At 35.2% G+C, this 23,230-nt stretch overlaps 2 protein-coding genes across 3 annotated transcripts; one reads left to right on the forward strand and one right to left on the reverse strand.

Annotated features, from left to right (window-relative positions):
* The first annotated feature begins 15 nt into the window (after positions 1-15).
* Positions 16-14,823, forward strand: hpse (heparanase). The gene is made up of 12 exons (XM_044333140.1): positions 16-647; positions 4,689-4,804; positions 5,906-6,034; positions 6,113-6,286; positions 8,426-8,597; positions 8,901-8,948; positions 9,424-9,517; positions 9,588-9,694; positions 10,537-10,651; positions 11,994-12,118; positions 12,202-12,348; positions 14,065-14,823. Exons 1-12 carry the CDS (start codon positions 439-441, stop codon positions 14,231-14,233), a joined length of 1,605 nt encoding a protein of 534 aa, XP_044189075.1. The 5' UTR covers positions 16-438; the 3' UTR covers positions 14,234-14,823.
* Positions 14,824-15,621: 798 nt separating this feature from the next.
* LOC122968176 (myosin light chain 5-like) lies at positions 15,622-23,007 on the reverse strand. 2 transcript variants are annotated; one of them, XM_044333184.1, is made up of 8 exons: positions 22,897-23,007; positions 21,311-21,601; positions 19,055-19,162; positions 18,904-18,979; positions 18,705-18,809; positions 16,332-16,410; positions 16,197-16,245; positions 15,622-15,812 (listed from the first exon to the last, which is right to left on the reverse strand). In XM_044333184.1, the coding sequence occupies exons 2-8, from the start codon at positions 21,311-21,313 to the stop codon at positions 15,711-15,713; spliced, it is 522 nt and encodes a 173-aa protein (XP_044189119.1). In that variant the 5' UTR covers positions 21,314-21,601; positions 22,897-23,007; the 3' UTR covers positions 15,622-15,710. The 2 variants fall into 2 exon arrangements, with proteins under 2 accessions (XP_044189119.1, XP_044189120.1); XM_044333185.1 differs by having other exon boundaries at positions 21,311-21,628.
* Positions 23,008-23,230: the final 223 nt, after the last annotated feature.

Consider the following 23,230-nt stretch of genomic DNA (forward strand, 5'->3'; position numbering starts at 1 on the left):
CTTTCTGTGCACAAACACTGATAAAGGACTTTTCAGTGAAGGAGGAGACATCTGGTGTCCAGCAGTTCAACTTTTGAAATAAGTTAAATAAAGTGCATATTTAGAGACACAAATGACTTTTAAAGTAAAGTATTTGATTTAAATCTTGAAACATGTCTAAGTTCAGGACCTTTGGGTGGTGGTGGTGGGGAGGGGGAGGGGGAGGGGGGGCTTCTTGGGGCCCCATACGGTCTTGTTGCGGCCCTGTGCGTTGACATGTTGCTCAGTCTGTCCTCATTATTCAGCTTCATGTCACGGCCGCGGTGTGCTCGTGCCACCGGCAGGTTTGTACCGGAGATGATGCGGCTCGGGTGTGAACAGAAAGAGGAAGCGTTTCTCACATAAATATAGTGGACAGTTCAAACAGCAGCCTGTGAGTGTGAGTGAGTGTCCGCAGTCATGAAGTCGGTACTGTTGTTGATCTCTTCTCTCCTCTTCCGTGTGACCGGCGGCTTCCTCATTAACTCTACCGGCGTCTCTCCACCGGGTGAGTCGGTGAATGTGTCTCTGGATGTGTCCCGGATCATCCGCCGGGTGGATCCGCGCTTTCTGTCCGTCACCGTCGATGCGAGCCTGGCTACCGATGAGAAGTTCATGTTCCTGCTGAGGTGAGTGTCCGTCTGCTTCCACCTCTGCAGACACAACACGAAGCTTTAAAGTTCAGGGTCAGAGTTCACAAACACTGTTGCATTCTTCACATTTTATATAATTAATTGTAATTATTATGTTCTCCTGTTTTATAAGACTAAATGTTTCTCCTCCATAAACAAACAGCTTCATTTATCTGAATTTTTATAAATGATTTATTGCTCAGAAACTCGGTAAAGAGACTAATTATGAGGAGACAATGTGAGGAGTTATACTGTGTGTAAATGAAGCAGCTGTTTCTGTGGATTCAGGCTTTTACTGCTTCACTAAACCTCATTAATGTGCTGCGATCTGCGCTAACTTTCCTCTAAAAGCTGCTTATTCTCTCTGAAACTCCTCAGTGAGTCTCTGCTCAGATTATCTCGCATTCACATGAATTATTCCACTCAGCTCAGAGGGGAAATGTCAGACAACATAATTGGATTTGCCTTTTTTTTTTTTTTTTTTTAGATTTGTGCTTTTAAACAACAGTTTATCAGATTAAATGAACCTTTTATAATGAAAAAAAAACACAAGTTAATTATTCAGATTTGGCAACAAGATGAGCTTTAAAGCAGAGACGGATTTAGTGATTCAGGAGCTGCTGCTAAAATACAATATGATGGTAAAAACAAACAAAAACAAAGACAGAGATTCAGGTACATTCAGTGTCATGGAGTCATTGATCCAGATATTCTTCGTCAATCACAGGTTAATATCAGCCAAGTCTTTATTTCTGGGTTTTATTGTTTTTCTGCCAACGTGCTTGTGGTCAATGATTGAATCATCTTCCTTATTTGTTGACAGTTTAAAGACTTTTCTGATTTATGGCGTGAAGGTGATCATTCAATGAAGGCATCACGTGTGTTTTGTGTGTTAATATCACACTTTATAGACTGCAGGAATGTTTTTGCCACATTGTGTCAGAACAATATCAAAAGACTCATAAAAATGGTAGTTTATATTATTATGTACTGTATATGTAGTTAAACTCTATATATAGTTGATAGTTTATATTGTTATATATGTAGTTAAACTCTATATATAGTTGATAGTTTATATTGTTATATATGTAGTTAAACTCTATATATAGTTGATAGTTTATATTGTTATATATGTAGTTAAACTCTATATATAGTTGATAGTTTATATTGTTATATATGTAGTTAAACTCTATATATAGTTGATAGTTTATATTGTTATATATGTAGTCAAACTCTATATATAGTTGATAGTTTATATTGTTATTTATGTAGTTAAACTCTATATATAGTTGATAGTTTATATTGTTATATATGTAGTTAAACTCTATATAGTTAATAGTTTATATTGTTATATATGTAGTCAAACTCTATATATAGTTGATAGTTTATATTGTTATATATGTAGTCAAACTCTATATATAGTTGATAGTTTATATTGTTATATATGTAGTTCAACTCTATATATAGTTGATAGTTTATATTGTTATATATGTAGTTCAACTCTATATATAGTTGATAGTTTATATTGTTTTATATGTAGTTCAACTCTATATATAGTTAATAGTTTATATTGTTATATATGTAGTCAAACTCTATATATAGTTAATAGTTTATATTGTTATATATGTAGTTCAACTCTATATATAGTTGATAGTTTATATTGTTATATATGTAGTTCAACTCTATATATAGTTGATAGTTTATATTGTTATATATGTAGTTAAACTCTATATATAGTTGATAGTTTATATTGTTATATATGTAGTCAAACTCTATATATAGTTGATAGTTTATATTGTTATATATGTAGTTCAACTCTATATATAGTTGATAGTTTATATTGTTATATATGTAGTTAAACTCTATATATAGTTGATAGTTTATATTGTTATATATGTAGTCAAACTCTATATATAGTTGATAGTTTATATTGTTATATATGTAGTTCAACTCTATATATAGTTGATAGTTTATATTGTTATATATGTAGTTAAACTCTATATATAGTTGATAGTTTATATTGTTATATATGTAGTCAAACTCTATATATAGTTGATAGTTTATATTGTTATATATGTAGTTAAACTCTATATATAGTTGATAGTTTATATTGTTATATATGTAGTTAAACTCAGGAGGACCTGGCAGTTCCCGCCGTGTGGTTGAAGAAATACTGAAGTAAAAGTATCAATACTACGATATAAAATCACTGCGTCCACATTTTCTTTAATCAATGAGGTTCAAAATGTAAAAGAAACAAATCAATTAAAGGCTAAATAATAATCAATAACTAAATAGACTAATTGTATATAATTAAGCTTTTAATTGCATTTGTTGTTTGATATCTATCATCTATCTATCTATCTATCTATCTATCTATCTATCTATCTATCTATCTATCTATCATCTATCTATCTATCTATCTATCTATATATCTATCTATCATCTATCTATCTATCACCTATCTATCTATCAATCTATCTATCTATCTATCTATCTATCTATCATCTATCTATCTATCTATCTATCTATCATCTATCTATCTATCATCTATCTATCTATCTATCTATCTATCTATCTATCTATCTATCTATCTATCTATCACCTATCTATCTATCTATCTATCTATCTATCTATCTATCTATCATCTATCTATCTATCTATCTATCTATCTATCACCTATCTATCTATCTATCTATCTATCTATCTATCTATATATCTATCTATCATCTATCTATCTATCACCTATCTATCTATCAATCTATCTATCTATCTATCTATCTATCTATCATCTATCTATCTATCTATCTATCTATCTATCATCTATCTATCTATCATCTATCTATCTATCTATCTATCTATCTATCTATCTATCTATCTATCATCTATCTATCTATCTATCTATCTATCTATCTATCTATCTATCAATCATCTATCTATCTATCTATCATCTATCTATCTATCTATCTATCTATCATCTATCTATCTATCATCTATCTATCTATCTATCTATCTATCATCTATCTATCTATCATCTATCTATCTATCTATCAATCATCTATCTATCTATCTATCTATCATCTATCTATCTATCATCTATCTATCTATCATCTATCTATCTATCTATCTATCTATCTATCTATCTATCTATCTATCATCTATCTATCTATCTATCTATCTATCTATCTATCTATCTATCATCTATCTATCTATCTATCTATCTATCTATCTATCATCTATCTATCTATCTATCTATCTATCTATCTATCATCTATCTATCTATCTATCTATCTATCATCTATCTATCTATCTATCTATCTATCATCTATCTATCTATCTATCTATCTATCTATCTATCATCTATCTATCTATCTATCTATCTATCTATCATCTATCTATCTATCATCTATCTATCTATCTATCTATCTATCTATCTATCTATCACCTATCTATCTATCTATCTATCTATCTATCTATCTATCTATCTATCTATCTATCTATCTATCACCTATCTATCTATCTATCTATCTATCTATCTATCTATCATCTATCTATCTATCTATCTATCTATCATCTATCTATCTATCTATCTATCTATCTATCTATCTATCTATCTATCATCTATCTATCTATCATCTATCTATCTATCTATCTATCTATCTATCTATCATCTATCTATCTATCTATCATCTATCTATCTATCATCTATCTATCTATCATCTATCTATCTATCTATCATCTATCTATCTATCAATCATCTATCTATCTATCTATCTATCTATCTATCTATCTATCATCTATCTATCTATCTATCATCTATCATCTATCTATCTATCTATCATCTATCATCTATCTATCTATCTATCTATCTATCTATCTAATATTATCTTCATTGGACTCATTATTACTTTCAGGAAACATCATCATCACAGTCCAAATTAAAGTGTTTTGTCTTCATTCTTCTGATATTTGACGTTTATGTGATGATGTTTTATGTTTTTAACTCTGAATCTAACATGAAGCTTTTGTTGTTTCCAGCTCTCCGAAGTTACGGACGTTGGCCAGAGCTTTAACTCCAGCATTTTTGAGATTTGGAGGGACTCAACAGGACTTCATGGTCTTCACCCCTCAGTTCACCTCCAGCTTCACTGCAGGTAAAACCCGCCGGACCCGGTGAACCAACCAGCAATACCAGTATTTAAATAAAGCATTTTCACTTCTGCTCTGATTTAAAGCTTCTTTTCTTCCACGGCAGTGAATCATAACGTCATGTTCAACATGTTGGTATTTGTTTCCCTTTTTGCAAATATTTAGCAAATACAGACCAATTAAACCATCACTTCCTGTAAAATATAACTTGTCTATAATTAGAAATATGAGTTCAAGCTCCACCTTAAAAATATAAGTCAACAAATACAAATACTTCTTCTTCTTCTTCTTCTTCTTCTTCTTCTTCTTCTTCTTCTTCTTCTTACACCTCCGGAAGTTATCTTAACTAAATATCTGTTAATTTATTAAACTGCTCAGGTAGATGTTTGAAATTATAAATGAAATTCAGATTAAATTTGATTTTAATTTATATTTTCTTCATCTGAAGAGTCAGTTTTTGGTTGCAGTATAAAGATAATATAATAATATACGAGCTTATTATTCATGTAGTGTTGAGGAGACTGAATTCAACTCATCAGTTCCTTCATCATGATTTGTTTTTAATCATCATGAAAAGAAACACGTGACTTATTTTAACACGTATTAAAGACGTGCAGCAACTTTTCTATCATGTCTGTTTTCTTTAAACTACAAAAAAAGAAGTTTTAACTTTTAAACGATGCATGCTGGGAAATCTGCTAATACGCTGATCATGTTTAATTTAATTAACTCATTATTTTATTTCAAAAGACTTCAAGTCAGAAGATTTTTATAAATATGACTTCTGAAATGGTTTTGAAATAAAAACTAGAAATTTTAGATTGAATTAACTTGAATAAATTATAAAACTAAACTCAGTTGATTCCATTAAATTACTGTCTGATATGTTTTATCTTTCCAGCTACAGTGTATTTTATGGAAGCCCAAAGAAAACAATGCATTTAAAAAGTTAAATATGATAGAAATTAAAATACTCATAATAAGTCAAAACTATGAAATACTGTTTATTTATTTATTTGACAGGGACGATGCTGTAAATGAGGCAGCGTTCGAGTTAAAAGGCTCATTTTCTTTGAGTACATGTGATGTAAATGTTTGTTTTTTAGAGAAATCCTGTAATGAACTGGAGCTGCCTTCATGGCTGGAGGAGAAGCTGACGGAGGAGTGGAGTCAACAGGAAATGTTGCTGATGAGCGAAGATCGGAAGAAGAAGTTCAACCGAACAACGTACACAGGTGCGAGTCTGATACATACAGTAAATACGGCTGCTGCTCTGACAGGTTCGCTGACTGCTGTATGTCTTCCTGTGACAGAGTCCACCGTAGATCTGCTGAACTCCTTCACCAACTGCACAGGGTTGGATCTGATCTTCGGGGTGAACGCTCTGCTCAGGACGGCTGACAACAGCTGGAACAGCAGCAACGCCCGGCTACTGATGCAGTACTGCGAGTCCAGACAGTACAGGATGTCCTGGGAGCTCGGCAACGGTAACCTCACTGTCAACTGTAGAGCTCAAACCATCAGATCCACTTTTATCAATCAATAAACGACTATTTTGTTAAATGATTAATTGTTTAAGTCATTTAACTATTCAAATAGACGTCTAAACATTTAAAATATTCTGTCCTTTAACATCGACACCTTTTCAAGAACAAATCAGCAAACACATTATTACTGATCAGACTGTGAGCTACAATCATGTCTCTGTGTCTTTGATCTATATATGTTTTAAATATTTAACTATATTTTTCATCTTCAGTCGCTGCTTCCTGTGTTTTATCCGTCTGATTAAAGCTGGACAAATATATTTAAAATGTAATGTAGCTGCAGCCTGATACACAGTCAGATTCCACTTTATCATCATTAAGGACGACACTCAATAAAACTTTATTGTGTTAACTTATTGACACTTTTCCCGCTCTTACTCAGGCTCTTTTTTTTTTAAAGATAAATGTGCATCGTCAGCATACACATGCATTCTTATCGCTATGTCCGCTGGATTAAAATAGAGGCTCTGCCTTTTATTTATGTTGCCATGGTGACTCGTAGTATCGCAGCTCCATTGATGGTGATGGCTGTTTTCATTCATCACGCAGGCACTTAACTCAGAGTTCAGGGTTTGACTCAGAGTTTGCTGAAGCTGCTTTCTGAAACAGGCCCCAGATGTTGAGACGAAGCCAGCCGCCCGTTTGGTGAATAATACATCCACGTCCACGACCCTGGTTCGTTATCCTGTTTTAACGGATATTATTAGGGATCTCAGAGATAACATAGTGTTGTGTTTACCAACCAAAACCTGAAGTATATCAACAAATCTTAGTTTAAGATCAAAATAAAACCTTATTAAATCCAAGCGATTCACAGTGCGATGATGACATGAGGCTGAATTCTGTTAAATCGAGGGCACAAATTTGTTATTTTTTTCTTTATGGCCGCTCCATGACTCCATATTTATCTGACAGCTGACCTCTTATTTTTATTTTTCCAAAATTATTTCCAGCAGTTTACTGCAGTCTTGTTGCCCAGACTGATGTTCAGAGCATGTTGTTATGATATATATCTATCTATATAAATTAAATCACTTACACACATATAAACCCCTTTATTCATCTTCTGCTCGTCGTTCCTCTTTCATACAGCTTGTCTCTGGTCATGACATTAAAACCAATGATTCTTACAATCTTTCTCTTTACATCCTTTCTTTACTTCACAGTAACATTGAAACAGTGCAGCCTTTTGTCTGACGTTTTAGTTTCACTTGTTTTCTTATGGTTTGAGTCACCTCACGGTGCACACAGGAAGTCATTTTATGGTGTTTAACGTGTCTCAACAGCGGTTTCCTTTTACTGTGACACAAGTCTTTCATCAGAAACAAACTGACTGATGTAAAACAGGAGAGGTTTCCCTTATTCTCAGTTTGTCACTCAAACTAAAAGTTCCTAAAGGTGTGAGGATCTTCCTTCAATCAAACTAACGGTTTATTCTCTCACTTTCTTTTCCTCTTTTGTCTCTGTGTGTTTGTTTCTGTCAGTAACATCCTCTGTATGAGTTTCTAAATCCCTTTTTCTACATATACAACCCTGAAATCCAGCTTTTCCCTGTATTGCTTTGTTGTCCTTAAGTACAATCTTGAGGTACTTGTACTTTACTTGAGTATTTCCATGTGATGCTACTTTCTACATGTCAGAGGGAAATATTGTACTTTCTACTCCACTACATTTATTTGACAGCTTTAGTTACTTTTCAGATTAAGATTTTTTTTCTTCTTTCCTCTCCCATTAATCATCTCACGACCCCTCAGATTTATCTGCTGACCCTTCGGAGGGGCCCGACCCCTAGGTTGGGAACCACAGGACTAAACTAGCTAACTGTATATAAAGTAGTGTAAACTAGCTCCACCTCCAGCAGCTACAACAGTAACATGCTGCTCTAACACTGATGCTTCACTATTAATAATCTAATGATGTCATATATAATAATATATCAGTCAGAGGGACCAAACCACTACTTTTACTGCAATACTTTAACTACATCAAGCTCATAATACTTATGTACTTTTACTGCAATACTTTAACTACATCAAGCTCATAATACTCATAAACCGGATGTTGTTTGTTTGTTTTCAGAACCAAACAGCTTTAGGTGGAAGTCAGGTATTTGGGTGGATGGATTACAGCTCGGTCAGGATTTCACTCATTTCAGACAGATAATGTCAAAATCCAAATTTTACCACAACGCCCAACTGTACGGGCCGGACATCGGCCAGCCGCGGACCCACCGGACGGACCTACTGGAGAGGTGAGAGCTCTGACTTTCACTGTTTTTATACATAACTCATCAACATGTCAGCAGAACCTGGATATGAAGTTGCTGCACAGAACATTTGACTGAAATGTAACTGAGCTGAACTACGCCGTGATTCTGTCTTTACTCCATTTTCAGCTCCAGAAGTGTTTAACCTTACTGGTGTTTGTTGTGTTTGCTGTTGTATGAATGAAGATTTAACTCTTCTAATAACTCTAGAACTGAGAACCTCTCAGTAGCAACCAACTTATTCCACTTATGTCTTACTTTTCCTCCACTGTGTGTCTTTTGCTGTAGCTTTCTGCATAGTGGAGCAAACGCAATCAACGCCTTCACCTGGCACCAGTGAGTTCACCTTCGCTTTGACCTCAAACTCTGTAAACAGACTGAGTGAATAAATGATGATGTACATGAATCATGAGGAGCTGAAAACATCAGATCTGTGAAGAGCAATGATGAGGAGACTGTAACCTTCCTCAAATCAATACATGAAACTATTAGAAACGTCATATTTCCATCATGTTTTCCATCGTTTGAGCTTTGACTGTCGCTCTTTTAATGAGGTCATCTAGTTGTGTCTTCTTCTTCTGCAACGGTTTAATGGCACCGACTGGAGAATTAGTTTATCTGCTAATATTAAAACAGGAGTGGATGAAAATTTGAGCTAAATTTGGATGGAAACCTCACTCAACCCTACTGTTAGCATCAAATAAGTAATTTTAGCATCAAAAAAGTAAAGTTACCATTTAAAAAAAAGTAATATTTGCTTTGCTTTCGTTCCTCCAGAAGCTTTATTTTGACTCACTCTCCTGTTTCCTAGTTATTATGTGAATGGAAGAGACACGTCATTGAAGGATTTTCTGGATCCAAAACTTCTGGACGTGCTAAAGACAAAGACCGATGAAGTCCTGGAGGTAATAATGTACAGTTGAAGTGAATGATACGAGTGATGTTATGCGATGTTAAAGTGAATCTGTGTTTCAGAGAGTGAAGCAGGTGTCTCCGGGGAAGCCGGTGTGGCTCGGAGAGACGAGCTCTGCCTACGGAGGAGGAGCTGAGAGACTGTCTAACACCTTCGTCGCAGGATTCATGTGAGTTCAAACAAGTCCGAGCAACTCAAAGAGATCCTTTGGATTTAAAATGTTTGAAATGGGACTAATAATTAGAAACAATCTGCCTGAATGTTGTATGTTTTATGTACATCAGGAGTCTCAGTTTGTTGTTGAAGCAGCTGATAACAGAAACATTCAAACTGGAACACATTTATTTTGTATATTATACCTTTTATTTTAATGGAACTTGATATTTTCAACATATAACTGCTTCTACAGGACCTCTGCAACAGATTTATTGGCAAAAGTGCTTAAAAAGTGAAATCTTGAACAAAGATTACAGTGTTATACGCAGGTTTACAAGTCAGATGCCACCACATTAATGGCGACTTTAATGCTGCAACTAACTAATTATTTTCATTATCGATGAATCCATTGATTATTTTAGTTATTTGCCTGCAACCCGGATCTCTTTTACTACAGCTGCATGTAGACGACTTCAGTAAACACTGACACACCTGCTGTTCTTTGACCGGTTACTGTTGATAAGCTGAATTTGTGTGCTTTTCTTTGCTAGACCTCGTGGGTCATGTTATTTGCTTTATATTTACTCTGAAAATCAACTAAACGGAGGGAAAAGAAGCACGTAGCACATTAATGATTTAGAGCGAAGAGGGAACGCAGGACATGAACTCGAGCTTCTCTTTAACTTACGACATGACAAACCTTAAACCAGCTGCTCACTTGTATTAAGGCTCATGTGTGGTTTTTATATTAAAAGCTGCATACTGTGGGTGTTAAATGAGCCATCTGAGCACATGATGTATAGCACAGTGTGATAAAGTTCATGTTTCAGCGTTGTGAATGTGTGATGTCCACAGGTGGCTGGATAAACTGGGACTGGCAGCCAGACTGGGTATAGATGTTGTGATGAGGCAATCACTTATTGGCAATGGGAGGTACAACCTGGTCGACAACCAACTGGAACCACTTCCTGTGAGCTTTTACCAAATATAACATTTATAACATGCATTTTTATATGACTTTAGAGGAAGTTTGACACTAGATGTGTTTTTGAATTTAGTGTTGTATTGTACATTTTTAAGGTACTTTACTTGGGTATTTCCATTATGCTACTTCTGTTCCATTTCAGAGGTAAACATTGGATTTTTTATTCTGCTATATTTATTTGACAGCTGTAGTTACTGGTTGCTTTACAAATTAAGATTTTACAAAAAAACACATATGCTCAGTTTATAAAATCTGATCTTGTTTATTAAAATCCAACCAACATGTTAATGCATCAGTCTACAGCCGTTCTAGCAGCTCTGTGAGGCTGCACTAGACAATGCATTTTATCAGCCAGACGCTAACATGCTGGTGTTAAGCAAGTATAATGTTCACCCTCTGAGTTTAGCATGTTATGCTAGAATTTGCTAATTGGCACAAAACCCAAAGTACAGCTGAGGCTGATGGGAATGTCTTAAGTTTTGCAGGTATTTGGTTATAAACCAAGGTTTTAGACAAATTAAGAGTTTGACTGGATGATCGCTCTAGATGGGAAGTCAGTGGATCAGAGTTATTACAATTCAACCTGAAGGTGAATCATTATGACTTTGGCTGATTGTGGTTTTGCAGCGCATTTCCTGTCTGGTTCAGTCTCAACTGTTTTCTGATAAACCCACTGTACACAATATGCCCAGCAGCAAACGGCAAACACACACAGTTAGCTGTAGACTAGCTGGTGAACATAGTGGAGCATTTAGCAGTTAAAGAGCCAGATAGAAAGTAAAAACAGAGCTAAAAGAGAGTGAATATTGGACTTACATTCACCAGGTGGACAGAAACATGTTGCTCTGTTAGCCACTGCTTCTTTATAAGTTAATAATAAGTCAGATTCTGTGTTTACAGCTTGTTGCGTTGCCCTAAAAGTGGAAAAAAAATATTTAATAAAGCTTCAACAAAGTAGTTTTAGTTGCCTAAACTCAACCCCAGCTTCACTAGTTAGGTGTCAGATCAGGAAATGCTCATATAAATAATTTTTGTGACATTTGAGCTGTTTTTAAGGCACAGAACAATCTACATATTAGTATGTGAATTTAAAATATGAAGGACCAAGAACAGATCCATGAGGAACACCACAAGTCATAATTGACACTGTTAACGTGGATATTTGCTATCATGTTAGCCACAGCTACTTTATAAGCTCATATACGCCACAAAGTGCACAAAAATCACTTAATGCAGCTTTAAGTTAATAATATGACTACTTCTTTTACTGCTGTTTTTGTTGTCTGTACGACCACAGACTCTAATTGTGTCATGTATCTTCTTTTAGGATTATTGGTTGTCTGTTCTCTACAAGAGACTCGTTGGACCGGAGGTTTTGGGAATCAAAGTATTGTCCATTTTTGGCCGAGGGAAAACAGTGAGGCTGTATCTGCACTGCACAAACAAAAGGAGGTACTCCTGCTTCAAGATCAATTTTTTTTAATTTGATTGATCTGTCAGTCACATCATGTAGTAACCTGTATTTTCCTCCCCAGCTACGGAGACGGAGCGGTCACAATGATATCCATGAACCTGAGTAAGAGGCCAGCCAGGATCTCTATGCCTGCACACGTGTCCTCCAGCACAGTGGACGCTTTTGTCCTTCAGTCTGAGAAGCCGGGAGAGGAAGGACTCCACTCCAGGTGCCTCTGCACTCCCTCAATATAACCATTTATCACCGAGTTAGCCTGAAACACCCCCCCACCCCCCCTCCACCCCAGCTCGTGTCATGTGAAGAGTCACGTTTTATCACTTACTGTTAATGTGAAAGAATCTCCAAGGCAAGAAGAAACTATCAAAGCTTCTGTGTTGCTTGACTTCACAGTTACACAGTTATCTTTATGCAGTTTCAAGGAAGTTATAATATCTTTTTTTAGGATGATTAAACCTTTTTTTACCTTATCAAAGTCAAATAGTCCTGTCAAACACCATCTGCAATGCAGGTTATAAGTTGTGTTTCAAGGTAACTGGTTTTAATCTGTCTTAGTTAAATATTCAATCTATTTTTCAGCTCAAGCTGACAAGAGACCAGTCTGGAAAGTGGATTTCACAGTTATCACACTACTGTCTCTATTATGAGGAAACAAGATTGTTTGGTTTATTTCAAAAATCAGATCACAACTAAAGATATTAATTAATATCTTCAAATACTGTAGTTTCAAAGTAACCCTGGTAGCCTAATGGTTAAGACACATGCAGCAACTCATAAACTGATAAACTGAGGTGACTTTAAAAACAAATAATCTGGTTTCAAGCATCTTTAACTTTTCTGACAGTTCAAGTATGAAGCCAAACAGGCTTAAAACTTCACAAATTTCACCAGTTAAAAGAATATTTTGTGCCGTTTCTAGAAGGGGAGTTGGAGTAACAGTGTTGTCTTAATAATGTAATCTCCAACGAAGATTGTTTTCCAATTTAAAAAGGAAAATAATGACTTGATTTTATTTGTTGATACTAATGAAAAACTCAGACGAAATCAGAGAAATTATCCTTCAGTTGAAGTTTACATTTATCATGAATTACTTCATCATTCGATCGTTGCTGTCTCCTACTGTTTACACTTCAAAATGTTTTTATCTCATATGTTTCGGAGGACACGTAAATGCAGAGCGGATTATGTAATTGAAAATGTTTTTTAGTCACAGGGATCGGGTCGGAGTGGTTGATAAGCTTATCAGGGGTCTTTGAGAGCAGAGTTTACATGCTGCTTCCTGCAGGTGTTCAGGCCTCACAAACACTTTGGATTACAGCAGCTATTGAAAAGTCAATACATCGTGTGTGTCACATGTTTAATATTTAACCAGGGTCTTTCACTTCCTTTAACCAAGTGCTGGGAATTACCCGTATATAACCTGGAAAACTTGACTCATGCTTTAGTTACCATAGATACTGTAGAAATAATATATAATAAGACTTAATCTGATGACGTCCTTGCTGTTGCTAAAAGTATATAAAGTAAACACTTACAATTAGTCATAGACTCTGTTGTTTACAAGCACTGTTGCTATAAACAGAAGTTGATTCTGATTCTAGATTCTTAAATGTGAATATTTTCTGGTTTCTTTATGACAGTAAACTGAATATCTTTGTGTTGTGGACAAAACAAGACATTTGAGGACGTCGTTTTGGGCTTTTGGGAAACACTGATCAGGATTTTTCACCATTTTCTGACATTTTTTTCTGCAAAAATGGTGCCAGTTTGGTGTCATCACATTTCATTTCATTTCCATTCAGGTTTATATACATATAGAGTTTCAAGTGCTTAAAGTAATGATGGGACACTCTTCATTACAGTGTTCATATACTCTGTAATACTGCGTACAACCAGCTAACGAGTTGATTTTATGTTTTTATTGAAGCTCTGTGAAACTCAACGGACAAGTGTTGAAGATGGTGGATGATAAAACTCTTCCTGACCTTAAAGGAATCCGTCTGCCAGCAGCTGAACATCTGGAGCTTCCTGCGTACTCTCTGGCCTTCTACGTCCTCACAGACGCTCGGGCCGCAGCCTGCCAGACGTCTCACTGAGTCATCTTTCCTCAAACCATCAAATATTAATGTACAGCAGTATATTAATACCTGCAATACCTCAGATATCAATATACATCAAGTATACATCCAAAATATGTTTTCAAGCACAGATAATGTTGAATTTACATTTCAAGAGTTTGTCTACATCTAAAAACATGTTTCCATTTTTTTACTATTTGCTGATGTCAGTGAGTCATATCAGGGCACTATGATACCTCTACTACTGCGATAAAATCATCACTTATTTTACATCAAATGAGAGCTCCTTGTAATAATCCTGCTGACACAACAGAATGTTATTTTGACTATTAGAGGAAACAGGGTTTGGAGTTTGGAGAAATGATGAAGATGCTGAAGTCTGTTGGAGGTGTTTGGGAAGTTATGTGGTGCTCATCTAAAACTGGAGACCGCAGGGGAAGATGCACATATTCCTGCTGCTCATGTTACGGGTATTTAAGTGATAAAGAAATGTATTTATTATTAAAAGCAGTTTTAAAGGAGTCACAGTCCTCTTTCTATGCAAAAATGTATTTAAAAGTTTATCTGAAGCTAATATGAAGCTTCAGCGTCCAAATGAGTCAAATCAAGTAGATACTAGTGTTTGTATTCGTATCTGTATTTGTTGAGGCAGCAAAATTATTTGTATTTGTATTTGAATAAAACTGGAAAGATGCTTAAAAGTCCTGTTTTTTTTAATTATTCTTTTAATTTTAGAAAATTAAAGTGTTACAATAAGTGTTGAATAATTTCCACAAAGTTAGGTTGTAAAAAGTAGGCAGTAAACAACAAAAAAAAAACCCAAAACCTGTAATAACTTCAGTGATACTCTAACTGTTAAACTCGGGTCACCATCAGGTCAAATTTAAATCTTTGGTTTATGACAGAAATGGATGCATTTTATTAGTTTACTCCACTGTTTTTATAAAGTTCTATATGAATAAAGTTTATTATTCAATTCAATACAACTTTATTAAACCCCGAAGGCAGTTATTATCATATTGATGCACTTCTTTGGTTCTAAAGACATTCCCACCAGCTTCAGCTGTAATTTGTGTTTAGTGCTAATTAGCAAATGTTAGCATGCTAACATGCTAAAATGAGACGGTGAGCACGGTAAACATTATACCTGCCAAACATCAACATGTTAACATTTAGCTCACAGAGCTGTTAGCACGGCTCTTAGTCCTGTTTCTCTCTTTTCTCGGGGTCAGGTTACGTCTTCCTGCTCCTCCTGGGGGATCCAGAGGAGATCCCAAACCTCCTCAGTACCCTGGTCCCCTCCAGTAACACTATACTGATTATTATTATCAGCTGGCTCTGTGGAGGGGGGGTATCTTTGTGACTGAAGCACATAAACAGAAAAAATGAATAAATTCCAAGTCAGATTTTCTGCAGTTTTTCCAGTTTTATTTGAATCCAAAGAGAGACGACGTTGAGGTTTGATTCAACCAGCACACTGACGACTACAGACACATTATTCCTCCTGTTCCTCCCCGTGTGTGATAATGTAACACAGAGATTTATAATCCAGGTTTCCTGCAGGATCGATGTTCGACGACTGGAACATCTGCTTCACCTGCAATCAGACAGATTATTACCAACGAGGAACCGTTATTAGTGCACAAACGACAAGAGTCATGAATGTAACTGTGGATCTGTTTTTAGGAAAATTGTATAACTGAACCCTAAAATTCCAAAAATGTTTAAAGTACAAATCAACTTTCAACAGTTTTCTACAAATGAGTGTCAGTGTTTTTGAAAAAAGATAGAATAAGGTCCAATGCAATCAAGAAAAAAATCTACTTTTTTGACTTGTTTTTAATACATTTTGACTATTAGGACTCAATAATGAGTGAAAGTGTTCATCGTCTGAAACTCCAGGTGTTAAAAACCCTATCTGGCCGTCAGAAAGAAGAAGCAACACAACATGTACAAATAGATAAACTGGTGGATTCTTTACCTCCTCGGATGTAAACTTGTCTGCTTGTGTCATCAGTAATTTCTGTAATCTGCAAAAAACAGAAATGTTAATTTTATCTTTACAGCAAAGGTGACACACAAATGTGATTTCTAAATCACTAAACCGACAACTTACTCGTCTTTGTGTATGAAGCCCTTCGAGTCAGGATCGAACATCTTGAAAGCGTTTAAGATGGTGTCTTCGGGGTCTGTGCCTGCAGACACAAAACGTGTGATCACACCAGTTGGCGGCTCATTAATAAGTCGTGTTTGTTGTGGATATTTTGAGTGACGGTCAGCAGTGGAGAAAGGCGCACACGAGACTTTTGATGTCTTAATGCTGAAAATGTTTATTGAAGCGCTCGGCCAAGTGGAGAACCTAAAACAGTAAACACCAGAGTGTTCTGCTCCGATGCTGTCTCTCTCTGTTCTGCCCTCTGAAGGTCCTGTGGTGTATTTTCATTGAATGTCATTGGTGTGCTTAAAGACAATATTAAGCTATGCAGATTGATTTTATAAGTTTATAAGCAATAAGGGCTAGTGTGATACAATTTGTATTGGTGTAGTTATGATCTCATGAACCATATTTAATCACACTGTACGTATAGAGGCACAGTAGAAGAATCATAATCATACACTGGAGAAATTTGAGTGTGTTTGTATTACATGTCACTTTGCTTGGGTCTGCTAAAGTCTTCACCTTTCAAACATACTCTCTGGAGGAGATCAAGAAATAAGGGTGTAAAATGACTAGAATAACTTATAAAAAAATAAATAAAAGGCCAGAAGACAACTTGGCAATAATGGTGTAAAATGATTCCCAATACTTATATATAAAAATTGGATATAATCAGGTAGAATTGACATACATATCCTCAAACACCTCAAAACCTGTTTTGAAGAGTTTTGACCAACAACGAGTGACGGAGATAAAAGATACATAATAATTGGTCAAAAATTAGGGAGGGTGGATGATAAGGTGTGACCTAAGCCGACCCAAGGACATAAAAACAATGACCCAAAGAAAAAACCTTTGGAGCGATTTGGTTCTTTGTAAAAGTGCTACTTGCTCCCCTTTTTTTGCCGGCATTAAAGAACACTTTGCTGCTTGGACCTCTGACTCCCTTTTTATTTTCAAGAGAGAGTTTTTTGCTCTGGTACCTTTTTCTGCAACAATTTGATACAAAAGTTAGAGTCCTCATCTTTATCAGCCTACAATATGGAAAATTAGTCTGATTGGTTCACTAGTTTCTAAACAAGGGACTGCACTTTACCTGTGACAGTTCAAGTCACGTTGCATGTAATTTCAGCAGTTTTGGTTTGAGTGTCAGACTGTGTCATCCACCCATCTGTGCTGTTTAGGGAAGCCTCCTCTGACCTCGGTAACCATGGAAATGCTGATATACCCTCTATCAGAGAGGTTTCTGCTTTCACCAAAACATCACAGACAGCTGAAGTCTCGAAGGAGAGATTAAGAATTACAGAGCGACCTCAAGGCTTCGTCTTGACCCGTTGTCACTCCAACCTGTAACCCCTAAAGATGGAAAATTCCATAACAGTGTTCAGGTGATTAATTTAGCTCAATTTAAATGGTAACTTTAAAAAGAATAAACATATTCTTCCTCTTACAGATGAAAAGGTGAATCCATCAGCAATAAATGCACCTCTGAGGACATTGAGGGGTTTTGTCGCTCAGCCTCCTTTTCTTGGTCCGGTTCGACCACCAGCTGATGTCGGTTAACGTTAGCAAACGTTGGATAGATGTTGTTATAACTGGTCTTACTGGCAGCTCCGCACATCTCAGAAAACGCTGAAGCTCATTTTCAAGTTGGTATAATTTTTTGATAAATTGACTGCACATTTGAAATCTGAACGATTCATCTTTAAAAACATGTTCATCGTGTTTTAGACGTCTTTATTATAATGGTGATCTATAGTAGCGGTTCCCAACCTTTTTTGTAAGACATTAGCCCCTCGGCCCCGTCAGGAACCCCTTCATCAACACAACCATTGATGTTCCAAATGTGTTCCTTTGAATTCATTTCAAACTGGATGTTATGTAACTATTAATCATATAAAAGTGGATATAACAGTGGATGTTACAATATTTTCCTACAGTTGAACTGTCAATGTTTAGTTTGGTTTGTTTTGGATTCGTACTACAAACACATGCAGACATTCCAGCCATTAAACTGTCAGTTTTAACTATTTCACGCACTCTTAATTGCAATAACACCTACATTAATTGTTATAGCTGACTCAATATGTGGATATATTTTTTTAATCAAATCATTCATTCAAATTTCTTCAGATTAATTGAGCTACTCTACAATCTGTCCACATGCGTCCAGGAGTAAAAGTACCACTTGTTGGGAATCACACTGGAACAAACTGGCAGCAAGACTGAACATTTTTATAGTTCACTCTCACAAGTCAGCCCCCAAAGCATCTTGGGTAAAATGCAATGATTGTGACTCATAGCCACGGCGTGCTGCATTCAGGGTCTCACCGTGCAGCTTTCCTCCAAACAGGTTGAGGAACATGGTGAAGTTGATGGGGCCAGTGGCTTCTTTCAGCATGTCCTCCAGTTCATTGTCCTTCACGTTGAGTTTACCTGATGAAACAGAACAGCTCATAAATATAACAAGTAAATACATCTAAAAAAAAAAACGTCGTCCATGAGTCTGTTTATTATCAGCGCTACAAACCCAACGACGCGTAGGTGTCCTTCAGATCTTCTTTATCGATGAATCCGTCCCGGTTCTGGTCGATTAGTGTGAAAGCCTAAATTACAAAGATAAAATATATGAGAAAAGCCTTTAAATGAGTGTGATGCTGCTTTACATGTGATGATTTTACCTCTTTGAACTCCTGAATCTGAGTCTGTTCAAACATGGAGAAAACATTGGACGAGGCTCTCTGAGCTCTTTTGGCGCCTCCCTCCTTCTTCTTTGTCTTCCTGCTCGCCTAAAGAAGAATTTACAAATATTATCTTATTAGTTTAAGCATATACAAATATTATCTTATTAGTTTAAGCATATACAAATATTATTTTATTATTTTAAGCATATACAAATATTATTTTCTGAAGTCAAAGACAGAGAACTTTGAGTCATATCTGTGATTCAGTAGAGTCAAAGAAACAGTGGTAAGGCTTCATAATTTGAGGAAATTGCAATTTTTCTGGCCAATATTGTGATTTTAATGATAAATTAAACTCCAAGCTGATATTTGTGATAATATAATAATATAATTATCTATATTTGTACCAATAATTAGCACAAAGCAGAGTCAGATAAAATTCTTCTTCTTTATCAGAGAAAAGTTTAGTTTTAAGGAAACCTTCATACTTTTAAAAAAAAAATCAACCAGTTTTGCTCACATTTATTAAGATATTATATTAGTGGTATATTTAACCCTGCAAGAACAAGAAATAATTGTGAGTAAATTATATTTTTCATTTACATTTAATTTTGTCTTTTTGTTTCTTTGAGCATTTAGAAAAGTGATCTATAAATAAAATGTATTATTCTGTTTTTACAATTATTATTGTATAATTGTTTTATTATATTATATTAATAATCATAATAATTATATTATATATATGGTTTTAGATTTGAATCGTATGTAATACAATCGGCATTGTGTTTGTTTTATTTTAGAAACCAAAATATAGATTTCCATTTAGAATTTTTCAATTTTTACATATATTTTACATGTATTATTTAGTTTTATCTATGTGTATTTATATATGTGTATATAATATATTTATAGTACATTTACAATACCAGTCAAAAGTTTTTGAACACCTCAATTTTCCAGTTTTTATTGTCCAATAAACTGAATATAAAGCATAAAACCAATAAACAGTTGAAGATTAAAAAAAGAAATAACTGAATCTTTTTGTTTGACATAATTTTATCTAGTTTTTAACATCTAATGTAACAGCCAAACACATTCTTTCTACAATAGAAATTCAATATTGCTCTGAAAGTTCTTCCAACACTGTTGCAAAATTAAATGTGTTGCTTTGCTCCAGTTCATCCCAGTTCATCCCAGTTCATCCCAGTTCATCCCAGTTCATCCCAGATGAGCTCGATGACCACTGTGCAGCCGTTCCATGATTTGAAGCCTTCTGTCTTGTTCTGGTAGTCTGGAGGTTTGTTTTGGATCATTATCTTGTTGCACCGTGATTAACTAAACCAGAGCTGCTGCCAGTCATCGACTCTGCATCCCGTAAAAGAGCCACAAACCATCATATATATAAAAATATATACATCATATATGTATATATTTATACAGACGGAGGGTTAGGAAGTCATGAGAGACCTGCAGGAACTGTTTTCAACTTTCAAGGTTTAATTTATGAGCCGTTACCTTTTACAACCTGGAAAATGCCTTTTATAACTTTGAAATTAACATTATTTTTCAGTTTTTGGTAACCTAAACTTCTTTTTTCTTTCTTTTTTTTGTGTATCATTTAAGATTATTTACTGGAACTGGACTGAACTGTTTACATTTCAATAAAAATGGAAAATTTGTGATGTTCTAAAACCTTTGACTGGTAGTTTATATACAGTAATTCACACATACATGGTATAAATATGAAAGTACCATTTTTATACTCCTAGTTTTTTTTTATTATAGGTGGATTGTAATTTATAATTCTACTGCTATAAATTGTATTAATCACTGTATTTATTTATTACCGCGCTTTGCTCAGGAATAACAGAGAACTGTATATAGCTCTCTGATGTCAATTGATTGTATAGCATATGTACAATTTTTTTATATTTTTCCATTAATTGATCTGCATATAACTTTTAAAATTTGATGGTACAGCTGTTTATCTTTATGTATAAAAATATACATAAAAACTCCAATTTACACTCTAAATATCTTAACATTCACATAAAAGTTATTTTATTCTTTATTTGGTTTGATTAAATAATCAAAACTGTGTTTAACTCATTTAGACACTATTAATTATGTAAGTTATGATTAAAGTCATAGCTCCTGTGATTTGAAATTGCAGTGTTTTAAGTTGTGGTTTTAATATAAAAAGATGAAAGCAAATGAAAAAGAAATGAATAATAAGATAATGTGATGACATACCATCTCTCCTCGTCCTCCTCGCTGCTGCTGCTGCACTGAGTGTTTCTGATGATTTGGGGGGCAGAGAGTTTAAATACAGCAGCTGTCCGGGATGCAGAGAGCACAGTGATGATGGTTTTAATGAAGCTGGGTCTTCGGGGACGAGCCGGGATCTAAACGGGACCCCCCAGGCCTCACAAAGTTCCCCATACATGGACAAGATGTTTGGTAAAACCCGGGGTTCTCCGGAGGCCCGACAACTGCTGCTGATGATCGAAACCTTTTAAAGTGTTTCTATTTACAGAGTTTCACCTCAGAGACGAAGGGAGGGAAAGACAACTGTGAGGATAACAGAAGACTGTTCTATTACTTTATTCATTGATTTGTCAGGGATAACACACATTAATTAACATCAATAAGAAGTCAGATTTAGCCAAAAGGTTCATTTTTATCTGCAGTCTCTGTGCAAACAAACAAACAAACAAACATGTACAAAAATAAATCACCTTAATGAGGGAAAAGTGGAAATACAACAATTTAAAAATAATCTATTACAAGTAAACGTATTATTAGCAAACTGTAAATAAAGTACACAAATTTCTCTGTAAAATTACAGTAAAGTGTTTTTTTACAGTGTCATTTCTGTAATTTACTGTAAAAATTATAACAGTATTCTGCAGCAGAATGTGATGAACAGTTTCTTACTGTAAATGTTACAGTAAACAAATGAAAAGTTTTCTTCTTATTCATATTAATAAAAACAATTATAAATTGCAGACGTTTACTGTAAATAACAACGTGTCTTCAGTCTTCATGATCCAGTAATGAGATCAGCTCAGTTTGACATTTAAAACACAAACCCTACAACATTTATTCAGAAGCTTTCAAATATGTCAAGTATATTAATAAAGTTTGTTTGAAAAAATAATTCTCAAGTTTCAAAGAGGATCAGTGTAAATCTGTTAAATATAATATCCTGAGCTGCCAGCAAATCTTCGTCATAAGTCTAAACTGCTTTACAAACTACTGCAGATTGCAGGATAAAGAGTTTGTAAAGCCTTCAGATGTTATAGAAGGTCGACATTCAGGTTCACTGAGTGAGAAAAAGAGAAACGAAACAACTGAATGACAGCCAGAAATATTTTTAAAAAAGAAACTTCCCTTCTTGAATTGACGTCAGGTTCTTCAGAGGAGTGATGACGAGGATTCATTGTGTTTATCTTTTTAGGAATTAGTTGCTTCCCCGTCTGACCTCTGTTCTCCTCTCAGGGTGAATCACCATGAAAAACAACAAATGACCTAATATGTCCCGAGTTTTAGTACAACTTGGCAACAAACTACAGTATCAACCAGCTGCAGCTCAGAAACACGCTGGGGTTGAACTAAAATAACTAATGTTCTATCTTCTGGGGCTCAGCAGCAAACATCTTAATCAACTTGACAACATACATGAATAAACTTCAACTGTTATGTTAGATAGTAGACTCTCATTAATTATGAAATGCAAGAGGGATAAACAAGGTGAAGGTACAGACAATCATCCAAAAAAACATCTTTAATCTAGACTAGACTTGCAAGCAGCAGCAGTGAGAATAATGTTCAAATACCAGTAATTCAAACTTCCACCTGAAGAACACGACCTGAAAGACGACCCCTGTCATGAGTCACCTGTCTGCTGTCTGCAGGTGCTCGTTAGCTAACCTGGGACACCTGAGGGTCCCGGCGTGTCCTGGTTATTTAAGTCCTGGCTGCAGCACAGCTCGCTCTGCCACCGTACCAGCTGCTGCTGCCGCTCTCTGCTCCTCCTCCTCCTCCTCCTCCTCCTCCTCCTCCTCCTCCTCCTTTTTAGTTTAATCTAATACTTTGTCTTACACCCAACAACACACACATCACACACTACTGACTCAGTTAAATCCTTTAATTAGGTTTAATTAGGTTTAA

Source organism: Thunnus albacares, chromosome 18 (assembly GCF_914725855.1).
Source record: "Thunnus albacares chromosome 18, fThuAlb1.1, whole genome shotgun sequence".
In the NCBI taxonomy this organism is placed as follows: Eukaryota; Metazoa; Chordata; class Actinopteri; order Scombriformes; family Scombridae; genus Thunnus; species Thunnus albacares.